This window comes from Capricornis sumatraensis, chromosome 5, assembly GCF_032405125.1.
Source record: "Capricornis sumatraensis isolate serow.1 chromosome 5, serow.2, whole genome shotgun sequence".
NCBI lineage: Eukaryota > Metazoa > Chordata > Mammalia > Artiodactyla > Bovidae > Capricornis > Capricornis sumatraensis.
The window spans coordinates 110,246,495-110,266,285 of NC_091073.1; the positions used below are offsets into that span (position 1 = coordinate 110,246,495).

The 19,791-nt window shown below is 46.7% G+C and overlaps 1 gene segment (V, D, J or C); it reads right to left on the reverse strand.

The window, feature by feature from the left end:
• Positions 1 to 13,224: 13,224 nt before the first annotated feature.
• The window catches only part of LOC138079746 (T cell receptor beta variable 30-like), a 39,613-nt gene continuing 33,046 nt past the window's right edge, over positions 13,225 to 19,791 (reverse strand). Inside the window, 1 exon segment of the V gene segment in view lies at positions 13,225 to 13,610. Coding sequence covers positions 13,225 to 13,610 — 386 coding nt within the window.

Sequence of the window (19,791 nt, forward strand, 5' to 3'; positions counted from 1 at the left end):
CTTTACGGATGTCTGCCCCTTCTCTCAGCTTCCCTACAGGTGGAGTGCCGTACTCGGAACCTGAAATTGACTGAATTAATAAAAGTGTCATGATGGGCTTGATTGTGTCCAGGAGTGTCTGTGGTATCCTGCCCTTCATTGATCTACCTCTGATTTGGGAAATCACCACCCCTCAGGCTCAGTAAAGAATCTGCCTGCAGTACAGGAGACCCAGGTTCAATCCCTGGGTCGGGAAGATCTCCTGGGGAAGGGAATGGCAAGCCACTTGCCTGGAGAATCCCAAGGACAAAGAAGCCTGGTGGGCTACAGTCCATAGGGTCACAAAGAGTCGGACATGACTGAGTGACACACACACACATACACACACATGCATACACACAAACACACACACATACACGCACGCGCACACAAGCACACGCGCACGCACACACACACACACAGAGTCATATGGAGTGACAGATCCTCCTCTCTGACCAATGCCGCTTCCTCTTGTTCATCCTCATGGGGTGCTGTGGTCCACATCCAGGCACTCTGGGCCCCCGTGTGTAGGGCTAATCTGAAGGGCAAGAAGTTGGGCTCTGGAAAACCTGTATATTGAGGGCAGATAATGGCTCAGATGGTAAAGAATCTGCCTGCAATGCACCTGACCTGAGTTTGGGTCTGCTGGGTTGAGAAGATCCCCTGGAGAAGGGAATGGCTGCCCACTCCAGTATTCTTGCCTGGAAAATTCCATGGACAGAAGAGCCTGGCAGGCTACAGCCCATGGGGTCACCAAGAGTCAGACAGGAATGAGCAACTAACACTTTCACTTTTTTCAAGAATGAGTGAAGGGGAACCATAACCCCCACCTCAGTGCTGGACAGAGGATGGGGCCGCCCATGGTTGGAATGTCTGGTCATTTCTCAATTTCAAATTCAAGGTTCACTTCCTATGCATTTAGGGTCTACCTTTGTTTCTTGACACTTCCATCTTACCTGGTTTCAGAATTTGGGCTTGAGATATAGTTCTACTCTGCCGGTCTGGGTTAGAACCCTAAAGACAGCATAGAGCTGGAAACACTGAAGCGTGAAACCTGGAGACTGCACAGAGGCGGGACACGTGGGGGCAGACGTGCCCCCATGGGGGAGGAACAGAGATGGGGAGGGTCCAGCGTGGGTTGGGGTGCTATCCCCTGAAGCCCTTCCAACAGAAGCTCCTTCTCTCATTGGGATGGAGGCCAGGCCACCCTAAGTGGAGCGTGTTGAGTGCAGACAACTCTTCGGGGAGACAGTTCTCTTACTGGGGCAAGTGCGACCTGCAGGTTACAATCCCTGTGGTAGAACACTGTGCCAGGCATGGGGCAGGGAGGGAGAGGGAGGAGAGGAGTGTCATCAGGGGACAGGCAGACCAGTGAGAGGCCCTGGGTAAGTTAGCTGAGGCAGAATGTCGGGAATGAGAGAAGTTCTGAAATCTGCAAGATGGTGGGAAAGATGGGGTCCTCATCGCCTGCTTTGTTCCAGGCCTGGGCCCTGGCACACGCGTTGTCCCAGCGAATCCCCACAACCATCCCATTAGCAGGTTTTTTTTTTCTCCCAACTTCATAGGTGAAGAAACTATAGTTTATGGGTCAAATGACTGGTAAGCTGTGAAACTGTAGCACATTCTTCTAAAGAGGGCAGTTCAGGAAGCTTTGCCCAAGTGGTGACCAACAGCATGCGGCCACTCACAAAACCTCTGGGTGACCCTAGAGCAGGTGCTCCTGAAGGCCAGGGCAGAACCCCAGCAACAGACTGGGGACACCTTGAATCCTCAGTATGTTTTTTCCTTAGCGCTGCTAAGAACCATACGCTCGATACTTTAAAGCAATCGAAATGCGTTCTCTCACAGTTCCTAAGGCCAAAAGTCAAAATCAAGGTGTTGGCAGGGCTGCACTCCCCTCCAAAACTCTCAGGGAGAATCCTTTGCTGCTTCTCCCCAACTCTGACAGCTCCTAGCCTCCTGGACTCAAGGCAGCATCACCCCCACCTATTTCGGTCTGCATATGTCCTTCTTCCCCATGTCTGTGTGCAAGTTCCCTCCCTTCACTTACCAGGACACAAGTCGCTGGATCTGGGACACACCCTCAGTTCAGAAGGATTTCATCCTGAGAGTCTTAACAAATTACATCTATAAAGATCTTATTTCCCAGTTAGGTCACAGTCTGAAGTTCTGGGTGGGCGTGAATTTGGGGTGACATTACCCATCCCCCTACACTGCGTATCAGGAATGGGAGATGAGGGGTTCTCTGGACCTGACACACACAGGCCAGGAAAGGACATGGCCCGAGTGAGGGATGGCCTGGGAGGCTCATCACATGCTTATAACTTCCCAGCAGTCAGGAGTATCTCAAGATTTCTCAAACCGCAGACAATTTTTTTTTTTTTTAATTTGCTGTTGCTATTGTTGTTTGCTTGTTTTGGTGGTGACTGAAAAAATCCCAGAATGAAGGAGACCGAGTTTAGTCTCTAGACCAGCACCCACAAAAGCAGCACCTTCCACTATTTAGACACGCGGTGGTTCCTACGCCAGGGTCAGACAGGGAGATGAGCAGCTACGGGAGAAACAAATGCCTCGGAGAGAACAGGCTGTTTTGTGGATCAGGAGGAGCGGACCGAGCAGGGAGTGCTGGAGGCAAGGCTTTGTGCAACAGACCTATGAGGAGAAACCTGACCAGCTGTAGGGACGAGATCGGGGTGGCGGGGGGGCAGAGGAGGGTCTGCGGGTTTGGTGGCTGTCATCTTTGGGGTGCTAAAAGTATTAGCAGGTGGGAGGATCGGGGGGGGAGTTGATGGTAGGCACCTGGGGTGTGTCAAGGTGAGGAACGAATGTCCTCTGGAGGATGGTGCTTGGTGCTTGTCACCTTCTCACTCCTGGAAACATCACAGAGATGGAGAAACTCCACTTGGCCTCCACCCTCCCTTGACCCAGGGAGGCCCCTCTTCCCAAATCTTTACAGTCCTTTCCTCATCTCTCTCAGACATCCCTGCCTCCAGCATTCAATTCACAGGCACTGGGGAGTTAATCTCTTCCCTCTCTGCCTCTTTCTCTAGACTCTAAAGAGATCCTTTGGGACCAATTTCAGTCAACCCCTCTTTTTCTTCCTCAGGTGAAACTGAGCAAAGATGGCTTCGATACAGGGCAATCACCCTGCTTATTGTGCAAATGGGGATGCTACTGAGGGTGAAAGATAAGACGCTGGGACAGGAAGGGTAAGCCAGGATGGTCCTGGTAAACCAGGACCCACAGCCGCTCCAATTAAAGGGGCTCAGGGGGAGTTTCTGAGACCAGAGTCATTTCTGGAATGGAAAACACTAAAGCAATTCCTCATTGACCTGGGCTTGTCAACGTTTCCAATCTCAAAGCTAATCCAAGCCTCATTCCGTTAAGGAGATTTGTGGGCAGAGTGTAGACCAGGGGCAAACTCCACAAGTCTCACACAGCCCAGGGGCAAAGCATGCTTATTGATTGAAGAGACTTACAAGCCAAGCGTCTCTAGAAGAATGCCTGTGATTCCCTGGGTTTTTGCCGTTCCAAGGGCACAGCTGGACTTCCCATGTGTAGCTCTCAAGGAGAGGAACCTCAACCCTGTAACCTTTAGAGATTTACTCAGAAATTAGGTGAGGAAGGAAAGCATCCAGCTGGTCCTGGTGGGTGACGTCCTGGTGGGGGACAGGAATCCCGTGGGAAGGGCTGCTTGAGTCACTGTCACTTGCCCGGAAGAAGAATATTCCTATTAGCACAGTTCAGTTCAATCAGTTCAGTGGCTCAGTAGTGTCTGACTCTTTGCGACCCCATGGACTGCAGCACGCCAGGCCCCCCCGTCCATTGCCACCTCCCAGAGTTCACTCAAACTCATGTCCATTGAGTCAGTGATGCCATCCAGCCATCTCATCCTCTGTCATCCCCTTCTCCTCCTGCCTTCAATCTTTCCCAGCATCAGGGTCTTTTCCAAGGAGTTATTTCTTCCCATCAGGTACCCAAAGTATTGGAGTTTCAGCTTCAACATATCCAGTGAATACTCAGGACTGATTTCCTTTAGAATGGACTGGTTAGATCTCCTTGCAGTCCAAGGGACTCTCAACAGTCTTCTCCAACACCACAGCTCAAAAGCATCAATTTTTCGGTGCGTAGGTTTCTTTATAATCCAGCTCTCACATCCATACATGACTACTGGAAAAACCATAGCCTTGACTAGACGGACCTGTGTTGACAAAGTAATGTCTCTGCTTTTTAATATGCTGTCTAGGTTGGTCATAGGTTTTCTTCTAAGGAGCAAGCATCTCTTAATTTCATGATTGCAGTCACCATCTGCAGTGACTTTGGAGCCCCCAAAATAAAATCTGTCTTGGTGGGTGATCTGTTTCCATTATTTCCCCATCTATTTGCCAGGAAGTGATGGGACCGGGTGCCATGATCTTAGTTTTCTAAATGTTGAGTTTTAAGCCAACTTTTCCACCCTCCTCTTTCACTTTCATCAAGAGGCTCTTTAGTTCTTTTTCGCTTTCTGCCATAAGGGTGGTGTTTGTTATCTGCATATCTGAAGTTATTGATATTTCTTCCGGCAATCTTGATTCCAGCTTGTGCTTCATCCAGCCTAGTATTTCACATGATGTACTCTGCATATAAGTTAAATAAGCAGGATGACAGTACACAGCCTTGACGTACTCCTTTTCCGATTTGGAACCAGTCTGTTGTTTCATGTCCAGTTCTAACTGTTGCTTCCTGACTCTCATACAGATTTCCCAGGAGGCAGCTCAGGTGGTCTGGTATTCTTATCTCTTTCAGAATTTCCCACAGTTTATTGTGATCCACACAGTCAAAGGCTTTGCCATAGTCAATAAAGCAGAAATAGATGTGTTTCTGGAACTCTCTTGCTATTTTGATGATCCAGTGGATGTTGGCAATTTGATCAATGGTTCCTCTGCCTTTGATAGGTCAGTTAGTAAAGAATCCACTTGCAGTGCAGGAGACCCCTGTTCAATTCCTGGGTCAGGAAGATCCTCTGGAGAAGGGATCGGTTACCCACTCCAATATTCTTGGGCTTCCCTTGTGCCACAGCTGGTAAGGAATCTGCCTGCAATGCGGGAGACCTGAGTTCAATCCCCAGGTTGGGAAGATCCCCTGGAGAAGGGAAAGGCTACCCACTCTGGTATTCTGGCCTAGAGAATTCCATGGACTGTATAGTCTCCATGGGGTTGCAAAGAGGCAGACACGACTGAGTGACTTTCCCTTTGTCACTAACAAAGGTAACAAATGTATCTTTATTCCTATTTTAATAAATTTACAATAAAGTTGAGCCCAAACCACTTCATATTACTGTAAGGATACAGGGGAAAAGATAATTGATGTTAATTATAGATATTCAAAGGCTATCTATTTCCATATACAGACTGTAACTAGTGTAAGTTTTTGTTTAATATAATCCCCAAGTTCACTTGGTACCTTGGTATCTCATGCATAAGCCAGTGATATTACATTACCTAGATCCTGGGTAAAATTTACTCTGATGATTACCATCTCCAGTTTGTCCTTTGTCATTTTATAGTTCTTCTCCCTTACTTCCTTGAAACTTTCTTGCTTCCTGGAAAGACATCTTTATATAAGCTCCATAAGGATAAGAATCTTTGAGCAATGCATAGTAACACAGTAAGTGCTCAATAAATCTTCGATGAAAAAAATTGAAAAAAAAATCTGTTTTCCCTTTATAAATCCTTATCAAATAAGATGATGAGATCTGGTACTATAAATCCCACTGACTGCTTCTTAAACTTTCATTACCAAGTTCCCTTTTTCCGTGGCCTCGGAAATGGCCCTGTAGCCATATAGGAAGACTCACAACAAGCCTGGCAACAACAGTAACTGCAACTCATTCTTGCTGCTTGTGGCAGAGTCCCACAGTTCCCAGAAAGGTGATCTCTGGGCCTTGAGACCCCACAATGTGACATGTCATCCTTCCCATCCTGGCCGCCCAAATAAAGCATTTCCTGCCTCAGTCTAGCATTGGATATCCTCCCTCCCATCCTGATGACTTTCTTCTCTTTGTGGATCTGAAGCCCATGGGTGCCCAGCCACCACGCTCTCTGCCTCTCCTGGGGATTGACTGTGGCAGTGCTTGGTTGAGTCCTGAATCGCCGCCCTGCGACACACGGCATGTTCTTTGCTCACCATCGCCCTCCCTCAAGGTCCCAGCTGTGTGTCTTTCTCCTCCCTCTCCATCCATTGTTGTACCTGGACTCCTAGGAGGGCTTCTTGGGGAAATGGGGTCCCAGAGATGTGGATGGGTCTATACATCAGCAAATAGAACTGAAAAAGAGCCAGCAGCTGTGACTATTTCCAAGAATGTTTCCTCTACTTATCTCAGCTGACCTCTGTTAGTGTAAGGGCTGGTCTTGACAGGAAGACTGCACTACAGGACTTCCCATTGACCCACCCCCCAGCACAACATGACCAGACTTGCTGACATAAGGAAGTGGATTTTTAAATAGTGACTGGATCGTGATCCTGGGTGTGACACGCCTGCCCAAGCTGTAGGCCGCTCCAGTAGCTGCTGCTCAGCCTGCTGTACCCTCACTCCCACCATGGGTCTTGACCTTGACTGGATCTTGGAATCATAGATAGTCTGGTGGTAAAGAAGCATAAATTGTGGAGTCTTGAATTCCCCCTGGTTATGCTTGATCTGTCCTGGGACAGAGAACTCTCAACCTGTCTGGAGAGGTCACTTGATCACTGGACAGCACTATGAAGAATTTTGTCTGCTTTAGGTTTCCATAAATCGCATTGTCGTGCCAAGCATTGGTCATAATTATACTCTTAAGAAAGTTCTTCTTGAGACAACTAACATGCCCATCTCTAGTTGAGTCCGCGAATCTATGACAGACAGAACAAGCAGGACCTTTAAAAGTCTGACTTCGCAGAATGGAGAAAGGGTGCAGTAGATATAGATGAGAACGTTGTGACAGCAAAGAACGTGGACGTCAAAGCCAAAGAGACACAGTTCCGAGCCTTAGATCTGCTTTTACAAACTCTGCGATCTTGGGCAGATGACCACCGCTGAGACTCAGCTTTCCTGCCTATAAAATGGGCCCGATCACAACCCCAACTTCGTAAGGTGGTTTCATCTTATTTAATTCACACAACAGGAATAGCTGTTATCCACAGTGTCAATAAATATTAGCTGCTATTATGATCATTACTAGCCTAAAACTTCGTTTTTCAAGCTAAACATTTCCAGTTCTCTCAATTTTTTGTCTCATTTGGCACAGTTTTGAGTACTCCTACTCTCTCCGCAGCCCAGCCACTCTTCTGAAACGTTTCCATGTGTTTCCATCTTCCTACTCTCCTAACTGTGCTTTTCTGACCTACAGAGGGGAAGAGGGAGCTACGCCTCCTGTTCACCACACCTTCTACTTTGGTCCTATTAGGGCAACTCGCCAATGTCTGCACCCACTCACCCCACTGACTCACAGAGCTCACTTTTGACTCAAACCCTGAGTCTTCACCACATGCACTGCTTGTGAACACATAGTCCCTTTCCTGTGTTCAGTTGTTTGGATTCCTCTCTTTTGTGTGGGGGGTGGGGAACCGGCAAGGTGTCAGGGAGTGCTTAACTTTATTATGTTTCTTCAGCTCATCTCTGCAACTCTCTAGTTTCTGCAGGATTCTAACTCTGCAGTTCCTCATTGTTACCTCCCCATCCTCAGGCCACCTCAGATCTGATCATTGTAACTTGTTTATTCTTAACACAAGTGGTTCATAAAATTCATAACAAGATCACTGTTTAACATACAGCTCACATTCCCCTAAGCTTTGCCTGAGATCCAGGAGCTGCTAAAACACGGGGGCTTTGGCTTCTGGCCCTTCATAGCTGCATAGCATGGACAACTCATTTTTCTTCTCTGGGCTGCAATCGCCTCCTCTGTGAAGTGAGGAGACTGGATAAAGTGATCTCTAAGAAATCTGGAGCTCTGCTCTTCAGATTCAGTGGTTCAAAGTCTATAGGCCCCAAATCACCATGATAAAGGTAATTCGGGCAATCTAAGCTCTTCCCAGACACAAACCATTCACATGCATGACAGTCTCAGAGGCTGTCTATGGTGTTAGGGAGTTGGTGCTGACCCAGGAATCCCAGAGTTAACTAAAGGCACCTGGAGCCCTGGCACCTGGAAAGAGGTCCAGCTCCTTGAATGAGGAGAAGAAAAAAAAAATAGTGTTTAAAGGAGAATGGGCTTGAATCAAAGGCCAGGAAGTAAAAGCAGCAGGTTGGGGTCTTTTAGAAGACAACGAAGGAAGAAATGGGGTGTCTGAGCCCAGCGCTGGCTGTCAAGCTGTTTATCTCTGAGTAAAATCAGTATAAGTAGCAACAGCCACACACCTGCCCCAGCACTGTCTCGGGGACTCACAACAGGATGTGGTCTGACATTTACCAGGTCCTGCATCTGGGGCGCCTGTGAAAGTCCCTCCCCCACCCCCCACCTTCTGAGCTTCTTGAACACCATGCTCACCACATCCTGCCTCACCCTCTTCCCACGTGGTCCTTTCTGCCTGGGCCTCTGGTGAGCGCCCAGGCAGTGGAAATAGAACCACAGTGGGAGAGGGGAGGGTCTCCGCAGGGAGATCCAGGCACCTCAGCGGCACGTGCAGACCCCTGCCCCCAACACAACTCGCACACCTGCTGGAGGTTACGCCCTACATCAGAGGCTGCAGGGAGCATCCTGGAGACACTGAAGGAGGCAGAGCAGCTGCCATAACTGCTGGGACCCCACTGGGGGTGCCTTCTGGCCCCACATCCCTCAGGCAACTCCCTCCCCCCACCCTCCACACAGAGCCTCCCACTTCCTTCCACTCATCTCAAGAGTGGGTGCTAATGACTCAGAGGAAAGGGAGCCCTAGGTCATCAACAGACTGAGAAAGGGACGGTTCCTGGCTCTCTGCACTGGTGTCTGAGTGCCCTAGTGACCGGGTTTCCCTCAGCATGGTCCCTACCACTGAGGCCTTGTGGGTCTGTGTGATGGGCAAGGTCCATCTCGCTCCTACTCCAAGAGGAGGAGGGAGAACACAGCCCAGAGAGAACAGAAAAATACACAGCCACACACAACACCTCCAAGGAGAGAACGGGAAACAACCGGATAAGTAACAGGGCAGATGTGCTTTGCAGCAGCTCAAAGAGCCATAGCATCCTCAGCTCAAAGCGTGTAATCCTGGGCGCAACCAGGAAGTCACTCAATTTTATCCCATAGCTTCCCAAACCAGGGCCTTCCCCAGATTCCCCAAGCCACTTAGAGCCCCCAGGGTCTCTCCCTATGAATCCCACAAGTGGCTAAGATCCAGATATGAAGAGAGTTCTGGCCACCAGCCTGTGGCCCTGGATCTTCCACGTGCCAGTGGCCAGGGAATGACATGTATGGGAAGAGTTGTCCAGACACACCTACAAAGTCAGAGTCAGGGGTGCTGGAAAGTCTGCTCAAAAGAGACAGTCCCATCTCTCCAAAGGGGTGAGTGAGACTGATGAATTCCAGGCAGGAGAGCACATTTCTGAGTAGTAGCCTCTGTCCTGCGCTGGTTTCATTTGTCTCCTGACATTACATTTGTTGTAGATTTCTGTTGCCCAGAGATTGTGGAAGCAGTTATGGGAATAGGACTATTCTTTATGAATGGGGCAGATATCATGGCAGATAGTAACTTGTTCTGATTAATTTGGATGGCTTGCGGGCCTCTCCTTAACTAGCCTCCCTTCACCAATGAATGCAGTCCTATCTCTCTATTGCTCTGAGTGTGATCCGGACTGCTTCCTCACTTTCAATATTGATGGAGATCTCCGCATTTCTATTCAAACTGACTCTCCTGCTGGGAATGTCATTTTGCTTATCTAAATACTAGCCTCTCCCCAAACTCAACCTCGAGATAAAGTTCTCTCCTTCTGAAGCTTTCCAGAACTTTTCTGAATTTCTTACAGAAATAATCTGTTTTAAACCTTCTATCAACTCTCTTGAATAGTACAATACCCCTTGAATAGTAGTGAGTCCCTGGATACCTCACTGTTAAGAAGCATTCTGGGTCTACATAAAGGCCCAGCAGAAAAGATGAATATCTGAACAAGCACAGTGTAGGGTACAAGTTTCATATTTTTACTATTAAAGTATATTTAGCACTTAAAAATACTAGTAATTACTACAGAGTTTAAATTTAAAATAATGTGTTTTTTTTTTTTAAAGAAGTCTTTCAGGATTTCCCTGGTGGTCCCGTGGTTAAGACTTTGCCTCCTCATGCAGGGGGTGTGTGTTTCATCCCTGGTTGTGGAGCTAAGATCCGACATGCCTCATGACCAACAACCAAAACATAATATAGAAGCAATATTATAACAAACTCAGTCAAAGACTTTAAAACTCAGAGAATTTAAAAAAAGCAAGTCTTTCTTTTTTTTTGGGTAAAGTGAAAGTCACTCAGTCGTGTCTGACTGTTTGCAACACCATGGTCTGTATAGTCCATGGAATTCTCCAGGCCAGAGTAGTGGAGTGGGTAGCCTTTCCCTTCTCCAGAGGATCTTCCCAACCCAGGGATCAAACCCAGGTCTCCCACATTGCAGGCGGATTCTTTACCAGCTGAGCCACAAGGGCAGCCCAAGAATACTGAAGTAGGTAGCCTATCCCTTCTCCAGGGGATCTTCCCAACCCAAGAATCAAACCAAGGTCTCCTGCATTGCTGGTGGATTCTTTACCAACTGAGCTATCAGGGAAGCCCTCTCTTGGATAAGCTGTAATCCAAATATCTTGTAAATTCAGAGACAAAAATAATGTCTTTTGAAATGTAGACCCTGTAATAGGGCTTCATAACATAAATGCCATCTAATTCAACACACTTAATGATCCAATAAGGAAATTTTCACAGGAGAGGAAGATGAGTTCCAGAGAGATTAGAAAATGAACACAAGGTCATAAGAGCTAGTAAATTTAAACTCAAAACTCAAAGGCCTTAAAAAATAGAGTGACAGTGAAAGATCGGTGGTTACCAGGGTTGGTAGGGAAAGAAGAGACAAATTAGTAGATAAGCCCAGGGCATTTGTCAGGCAGTGAAACTATTCTGCATGATGGCTGATGACAGCGGTAATGGTTAATAAAAGACAGGACACACTTGTCAAATACCACAGAGATGTACAACACAAAGAGAAAGTTCTAACGTAAACCATGGACTTTAGTCAATAATAATATATCGATAATAAGCATGCCACACTCATATAAATAAGATATTTTTAATAACAGGGAAGGCTGGGGAGGAAATGGACATATACGAGAACTTCATTATCTCCTCAGTTTATATCAATCTAAAACTGCCCTAAATATTAAAATCTATTAACTAAACCTGTTTCAGGGAGAGATCTGTTTCTGCTTATAGTCAGTGATCAACTAACATCCAAACATTGGCTTAAGATGCTGTTTATTGCTAAGTATGAACCAAACTTGAGTTGTAAATACACCTTTATTTTTATGGCTGTAAACATTGTTGATTGACTTAGAAAATTTAAATTTTCACACTTGGGGCGAAAAAAAAAAAACAAAACCAAGTGCCTTGATTTTTTTTCCTGCAACTTCTATTTTTCATTCTTTTTCTTGAAGTGTAGTTGATTTACAATGTTGTGTTAGCTTCTGGTTACAGCAAGGATACTCAGTTATACATAAATATATATTTATCCTTTTCCATATTCTTTTCCATCATGGTTTATTATAGAATATTGAATATAGTTCTCTGTGCTATACAGTAGGACCTTGGCATTTATCTATTTTATATGTAGTAGTCTGTATCTGCTAATCTCAAATTCCAAGAGTCTTAACTACGCCATGCTGTGACCATACCCAGCACCATCTTGAGTGTATTTCATTGCTCTTTTTAATCCCTGTGTTGGCTCTGAGTGTCCAGCACGTATATCCACTTAATACATGGTAGATCTTAAGATGCAACAGGACCCCTGGGCATTATTCAATACTGACTTGACTGCTTTGTGTCTCTGTCTGATTTTATCCTGCAGAGTGAATGGTACTGAAAACAAACACATGTCTGAATTGTCCTAAATGAAATGATGCCAGGAACAGAGTATTTTAAGACTTCGTGTGCCCCCTCGTGGAACAGAAGGGACATTAGAAAAGAAAATCTTTTTAGGAATGAGGAGGAGGGAGGGATGTGGGGCTGTGGGATGAGGAAGGAGGCTCAGTTGCCAAGGTAACTATGGTATCTCTTTCCAGCCATCCCCATGAGCCTTTCTTCTCCTTTATTTCCATCCAAGTAATTTCTCTCTTTCAGGGTTTTGCCTTTACACACACATGCTCCCTTTGTCCGGTCTCTTGCATCTCTTTGATCACCATCTGCTTCTCTGCTCCCTCCATTGCTATAAGGAGAGGCAGGAGACACAATAGAATGGGAATTTTAAAAAAATCTAAAACTCAAAACAATAATCAGTGTTCCTAAGTACACATTTCTGATACTGACAAAATCACTCTTGTAGCCCCTACAATATCATCTTGCTCCTTCCCTGGCCCAAAGCCTCCACAAGATGTCTATTCTTCACACAAAGAGCAAGGACAGGAGACTTTTCCAGGTGATGAAAAGTAACTAATTAGGTAACCTGAGTTGGCATCCGCAGAGCTGCTCACTGGTCCCCCGGCACATCACATCCCAGTGTGGGTGCACGCTATTCCTCCCGTCTCTCGTCAGCATAGGCACAGCCTCAGCCCCCGGCATAGACCCACAGGAATGTGAGAGAAGAGGGTGACGGGCAAGGGATAGCACACTTGCAGGGCTGAAGCATGATAGCCTAGACGAGACATCCGCATGTCAGGAACTTGACCCTGTGCCTGCGTGTCACAGGTTCTCCTTACATAAATCTTTTCCCTTCTCCCTACGAACGTGGTGGGGCTTCCCTGGTGGCTCAGTGGTGAAGAATCCACCTGCCAGTGCAGGAGACGCGGGTTCAATCCCTGGCTTGGGAAGATCTCCTGGAGAAGGGAATGGCAACCCACTCCAGTATTCTTGCCTGAGAAATCCCATGGACAGAGGAGCCTGGCAGGCTGCAGTCCATGGGGTCGCAAAAGAGTCAGGCACAACTGGGTGACTAAGCAAAAAACAAGAACGTAGTTAAGTTCTTTTGGAGACTCTGGCTTGAGTCTGTTGCCCTCACGCTGGCTGACAGTCAGAAACCCAGCGACAGACATCCTCCGCCTAGTCCCTGAGTGAGAGCTGCTGCAGGGGGTGAGGAGGGCGTGGGAGAGGATGGGGTTTCTGCACGGATGTCTGCCCCACCCAGCGCAGTGTGAGACTCCAGGCGCAGAGGTAGAAGCCAGAGTTATTGAGCTGCAGCTTCTTAGAACTCAGGATGAACTGGCCGTCCTGGGGCCTGGAAGCTTCGAAGTTCTGGAACTCCCTAGGTTCTATCTGGTCAACACCAACAGAGGAGAAGAGCAGCTGGAGGCTAGCCCCTGCCTCCTGCCGGTACCAGTACAGGTTGGGGCTTGATGTCCCCTTCACGGTGCACTCCAGAGAGAGCGGGCTGCCTGCAGGCTGCACCCTGGTGGATGGCCATTGATGGATGGTCTGAGCTCTGACTCCTGCGGGAAGCATAAAAGGCCATTTAGATGGAAGAAACCCATCCCAGCTCACCTTCCCATCCTGAGAGACGGATGGTTCAAAGCCCTTCCATGGCTCAGGCATACAGAAATCATCATGGGGAGTAGACTGGGAGGGTCCATGGGCAAGAAGAGACCAAGAAAGCAAACTCCTTCCTGGAGATGGAGAAAACCAAGACTCAGCACACTAGCCACCAAGACTAAACTCCCATATTCATTCCAGACCACTGAAGGCGTGTACCAAACGGAGTCAACCAAAAGCTAAGGCTCTGGATTCAGACAGTGAGCTCTTGAGAGGAGAACCCACCTAAGAAAGTGCCCAGAAGAAGGGCCAGCAGACAGCAGGGCATAACTGCAGGCAACCTTCAGTTCGCAAGTGCGGTTAACACTCCTTCTCTGGGCCCAGGGGTGGCCAAGTCCCTCCCACTTGGAGATCACAGAGTACAGAGCATGTATCCCCTCAAGCTGGGGAGGAAACGAGACTTGTCTTTTCTTAAACGTGTGATGAATCATCCGTCCTCCCTGGGAAGCAGCTTTACCCTGCACTAGTTATCTTTATTGAAATCTTGCTGAAGTCCTGGTATGTAAATATATTTCATGACTCATTATTTACCTGTAAACAAGAGATGACTCCCTGGGTCCCCCAGGAGACCGTCAGAGAAACCATGCCAGCAGGATAATTAAAGGGGATTTTAGTCTGTCTGAAGCCAGAAGCCAGCTAGAGGACATGTCACCTGGATAGCTGAAAAGTAGATAAAAGCAGACGGAGGCTCTAGAGATTTAGGTTTTCAGGGTATTCAAAGCAGAAAGGCTCAGCTCTGAGGGGAGGAAGCTGCTCTGACAGCCAATCAAGGGATGTGCATCCTCTTTGTCTCCAGCAGACAGGACTGGAGACCTGAATGGGCAGGACCCACTGCTGAACAGATTAAAGTTGGCTTCTGTGCTTCATGTGCCTCTAACAGCCTCACTAGACCAAACTGTCCCCTAAGAGCCAACTCATTGGAACAGACCCTGATGCTGGGAAAGACTGAAGGCAGGAGGAGAGTGAACGACCGAAGATGAGATGGTTGGATGGCCTCACCGACTCGATGGACATGAGTTTGAGCAAGCTCAGGGAGACAGTGAAGGACAGGGAAGCCTGGTGTGCTGCGCAAACTCACGTCCTTTGAGTTGGTGATGCAGTCCATGGGGTCACAATGAGGCGGACACGACTTAGAGACTAAACAACAGCAAGTGCAACACGGGTAGAGGAAAATAGAGGCCTTGGAATCAAATAGATCTGGGTTCTTAGGGACCCTCAGGAAACACTCATCCTCAGCGCTCTCAGCTGTAAAATGAGAAGGATTGTAATACAGAAAGTCCCCTAAGTCCAAACCTTCAAGTTGTGAACTTTCAAACATGCGAATCTGTGTTCCATCGGCATTAGGCATGAGTGAAACTGCAGCTTGCCCTTTGTCTCCTATTGCTGATGCCCCTTCAGCTCTACCATCTCACACCTCCTCTTCCTCCTCCAGCCAGTTCACTCCCTCCTTCCCACCTGTTCACTCAATGCCAGCCCAGGTATGCCAGTATCGTACTGCACTACTGCACCTTTCAAGGTACTATACTGTAAGATTAAAAATGTTTACTTTAACTGCATTACTTTTCTTGTGGCTTTTTTCTTTCTATTGTTTTCATTATTCTTCTGCAACAACATTTTTGATTTCAACTTTTGAATACAAACGATTTTGTTTTTTACAGAATAAAGTCTCAAATTTTAAGTCAGTTGATTTTTTATGTTTGTTTGTTTTGATGTATTATATGTGCAAAAAGTATTGTACACCTATTACAGTGCAGTATCATATAGCTGATTGTGTTACCCAGCTACCTAGGGTAACTTTGTTGGACTTAACAAACGTGCTCTTGGAACAGAACTTGTTTGTATGTCAGGGACTTACTGTACCTACAAATGGTTGAACATGCATCTTGTCTGAAGCACTCTTACAAGTGTTGGCTGTTTGGGGTACCTCAGTGCCTTTGGTAAAGAGTAGGAGATGGACCGTGGGATGGGATGGGATGGAGGGTGGGGCTGGGAGAATGACAGAGACACGAGAAGCATTGCCAAGCCACCAGTTCACAGCAGCTAAGGATGACAATCTGCTTGCCAGCTGGTATAACCTCATTCTACTGAGGTTCTAGTCACAGGACCCCAAAATCCCTGGAGGACAGCCAACAGGTCCCTGGGAACCTCCACTTCTCTCTGCCTTTGCCAGGCCTGTCCTCCAAAGGATTCATTTTCAAAACACTTACTTAGTTAGGGCTGGATGTGGTGGAATGGTTTAAGGTGAGCCCCTGGGAAACGGAGCTGTGGAAGTGGCCTAACAGGGAGAATAAACCCGAAGCCAATCAGGCATGTGTGACACTTCCCCATTTCATCAGGGTCTAGGGATGCACAGAGTCCCCTGGTGGCTTGCAATGCGGGAGACCTGGTTCGTCCCTGGGTTGGGAAGATCACTGGAGGAAGACACGGGAACCCACTCCAGTACTCTTGCCTGGCGAATCCTAATGGACAGAGGAGTCTGGTGGGCTATAGTCCATGGGGTCGCAAAGGATCAGACATGTCTGAATGACTAATCACAGCCCAGCACAATGATGTACAAGATTTGTTATTGTCACTGAAGCTGCAGGAACACAATTTAAAATTAATGTTGCAGTTCTTGCTTCCAACAGAGTTATGGCCACAGCACATGTGTTTGGTTGGCATTTGAATGCACCATATTTCTGGGAAAGTGTTTTGGCTTTTGATCTTTTCCAGATTTAATGAGTCCTTTAATGCTACTGACGTACATGATAATCAATCAAGAAGTAAGCATAGTGTGGATTCCATGAACACTTGGAACATATGATGAAAAATAGCTGTAGCCAACTACAATTTTCCAATCTGTTTTTATCAGCCTGTTAATGGGACTCAGTATGCCTCTGTGCTTGTCAGGTTGGCATGGTTGAACCCAAGAGGGGGTATGTGCCTCTTCTCTCCTTTTCTGTCCCCTTCTGCCCTTAATCTTTGCTCCTGGGATTTTTGTTGAGTTATTCCTGAGTGGGGCGGTGGGCAGAGGGAGGGTAGATGGAGGGTGGCAGCAGATACAGGGAGGGCAGACTTGTTCTTGCTTTGGACAGGACCACGTCATGCCCTCATTTGGCTGGCAAGCTCTCACTCCTGTGAAAGCTGTGTGGGTCCTGCTGAGCCCACGAGAGCTGATGTAACTCATGGGCTGCCTTGGCTCAGTGCCACTGCCAAGCATAGAAAGTGCTGCGATCTTCCTCCCTCGAGATGGCACAGCAGATTGAAGAGACTTATCAGTCAGATGAGAGTAGCCAGCTGGCTCCTGACTCCCTAATCGTTGTCACAACTCAGTAGCTTGGAGCCCCTTCCATATGGCTGATGCCATAGAAAAATATCTCATCATTCTCCACTCCCATCTGTAATACTGCTTATTCATTCAATTTATCCAATTCATTCATATATTGAAACGTGGATGAGGATATGGTCCCTCTACTCTGACAGGAGATCTCTTAGAGGGGGGAGCCACATCTCTGGGCCCTGAAGATGGTCAGCCTGAGAAGCTGGGCTGAAGGCCACATTGAGCTCTGACAGCTCTCTCCTTGCCCTTCCCCTGGATGCTTTCTTGGATGGGTGTTCTTCTCTCTGGCAAGCCTCCCTCAAAGCCTTTGGTTACCATGTTGGGTTTCGCTCCCCAACACTGAATTCTTAATGACAGGATGAAGGGCTATAGATGAAGAGAATGGCAATACATTGAACTCTTCCCTTTTTAATTTAAAAACTGAAATCTCTCTAAACAACAGAGTTGGCAGATATCGGAAGATACTTTGAGGGTCTGTTTGTTCCTCTACAGAAGAGATAAAAATTATATGGGCTGAGGGGAAGAGAGGAGAGTCACCCAAGATGTTCGCAAGTCTCGCCAACCTCTGTCCTCTCTGGGTGCTGCCCCTACCTGGCTGTATCTTGTTTTGGGTTTTTTTGGTGTGTGTGTGGATAACTTTTATTTCTTTTAAATGCTGAAAGTATGATAACACATTGACGGGAGACGTAGGCAATACAGATCAAGACTACATATAGTAGCATTACATATTAAAATTAATTTTTAAGTAGATAAATTGAGTTTTTTATTGGAGATTTAATATCAAACCCTTAAAAATTAATAGAATGAATATACAGATAAGTAGAAGGATATTCTGTGCTGTTCTTAGTCGCACAGTCATGTCTGACTCCTTGTGACCCCATGGAACCTGCCAGGCTCCTCTATCCATGGGGATTCTCCAGGCAAGTATACTGGAATGGGTAGCCATGCCCTCTTCCAGGGGATCTTCCCAACGCAGGGATAGAATCCAAGTCTCCCACATTGCAGGCAGATTCTTTACCGACTGAGCAACAGGGAAGTCCAAGAACACTGGAGTGGGTAGCCTATTCCATCTCCAGAGGATCTTTCTGACCCAGGAATCAAACCGGGGTCTCCTGCAATACAGGCGGATTCTTTACCAGCTGAACCATCAGGGGAGCCCATAGAGGTATACTGTAGACCTGAAAAGCACTGTGAATCAATTCAACATAATTATGATCTATACACTTTTCACACAACAGTAGGATCAGCAGACTATAAAAGTTCCCACAGACTATAAACTATGACACGCTGGAACGTATCCAGTATTTTATGTACAAGGACATAAAACAAAGTGCAAAACTTTCATGGTCTAAAGGTATTGAAACCATTACCACTGTGCGATAATGTTCTGGCTACGTCTTTTTTAATATTGATTTTTATTTATTTATTTGTCTGCACCAGATCTTAGTTTTGGCACGTGGATCTTCGATCTTCATTGCAGCATGTGGAATCTTTTAATTGCAGCATGTGGGATCTTTAGTCACAGCATGCAAACTTAGTTGCAGCATGCCAGATCTAATTCCCCGATCAGGGATCGAACCCGGTCCACCTACAGTGGGAGTGCAGAGTCTTAGCCACTGGCCCACCCGTGGAGTCCCTGGCTACATCTTGCTCAGGGAAAGAGAAGGGAGCGAGGTGAGGAGGGCAGAACTGGAAGCTCAGAAGTTCAGAGGGCAGATCATTATGCTAGTATCCGGGGTGGGGAGAATAAGACTCTGAGTCCCTGTTTGCCACACCAGAGATCAAAGCAGAATAATGCCTCCCAAGGATGCCAACCTCCTACTTCCCAGAACCTATAAATATGTTGAGTTACACTGTGAAGTGGAATTCAGGTTGAAGGTAGAATTAAGACTTCTAATCAATTAAGTTTAAAACAGGGGAATTATCTTGGATTATCCAGGTGTGCTTTATGTAATCGTTGATGTCATTAAGCCTAAAACCTTTGAGCAAGAAAGAGATTACTCCCAATTATGATGATCTTACTTTCATGTAAGAGACAGACTGAGTCGGCATAGAATTTAAGACTGAGAAAAACAAGAGAGCAAAAAACAGGAAAGGAGGAAAGTGTTGACAAAGATACACAGGCTTAAAGTACAGAACCTAGGTGAAGAACAGGAAAAGATTGGTTTAGGGGGAGTGGAAAATAATGCAAGAAGATAGGCTACAGTGAAATAGTTTTGAGAAACTGGACAACAGGTGGCACAAGACAGAGATCCCCAAGAGAAATGAAATAAATGAGGTGGCCCTATGACAGCCCCAGCTTACTGTCTTGAGAACTATTTCAGGTATCAGTGCTGAAAACTGGAAACTGACTGTCTCTCTGAGTTAAGACTCGAGTTTGGAGCTTAAAGAGTGGCCAGAATCTAAAGTGGCTAAAATCCCAGGACAGAGAGAGGAAAGCTGGAAGAAAAAGAGCTCCAGAATCCACAGAGGGTTCTTAGTGATTCCTCAGCTGTTGTGATAAGTGCATGCATCTAAGGAAACTACTATCAGGTAGGGAAAGGCCACTGGGAATGATCAGGCAGAACCGTCCCAGAGCTCGCATCGAGCTCGAAATAGAGGATGTTTCTACCAGCAAGAGTGGAGGGCATTGGGTAGAATTCTCAGAAGAGTACTGCTCAGTAGTGGATGCAAATTAGGTTTTGACTAAAGTCTTTTCTAAAGCTATAACAAACCTAGACAGTGTATTAAAAAGCAGAGACATCACTTTGCTGACAAAGGTC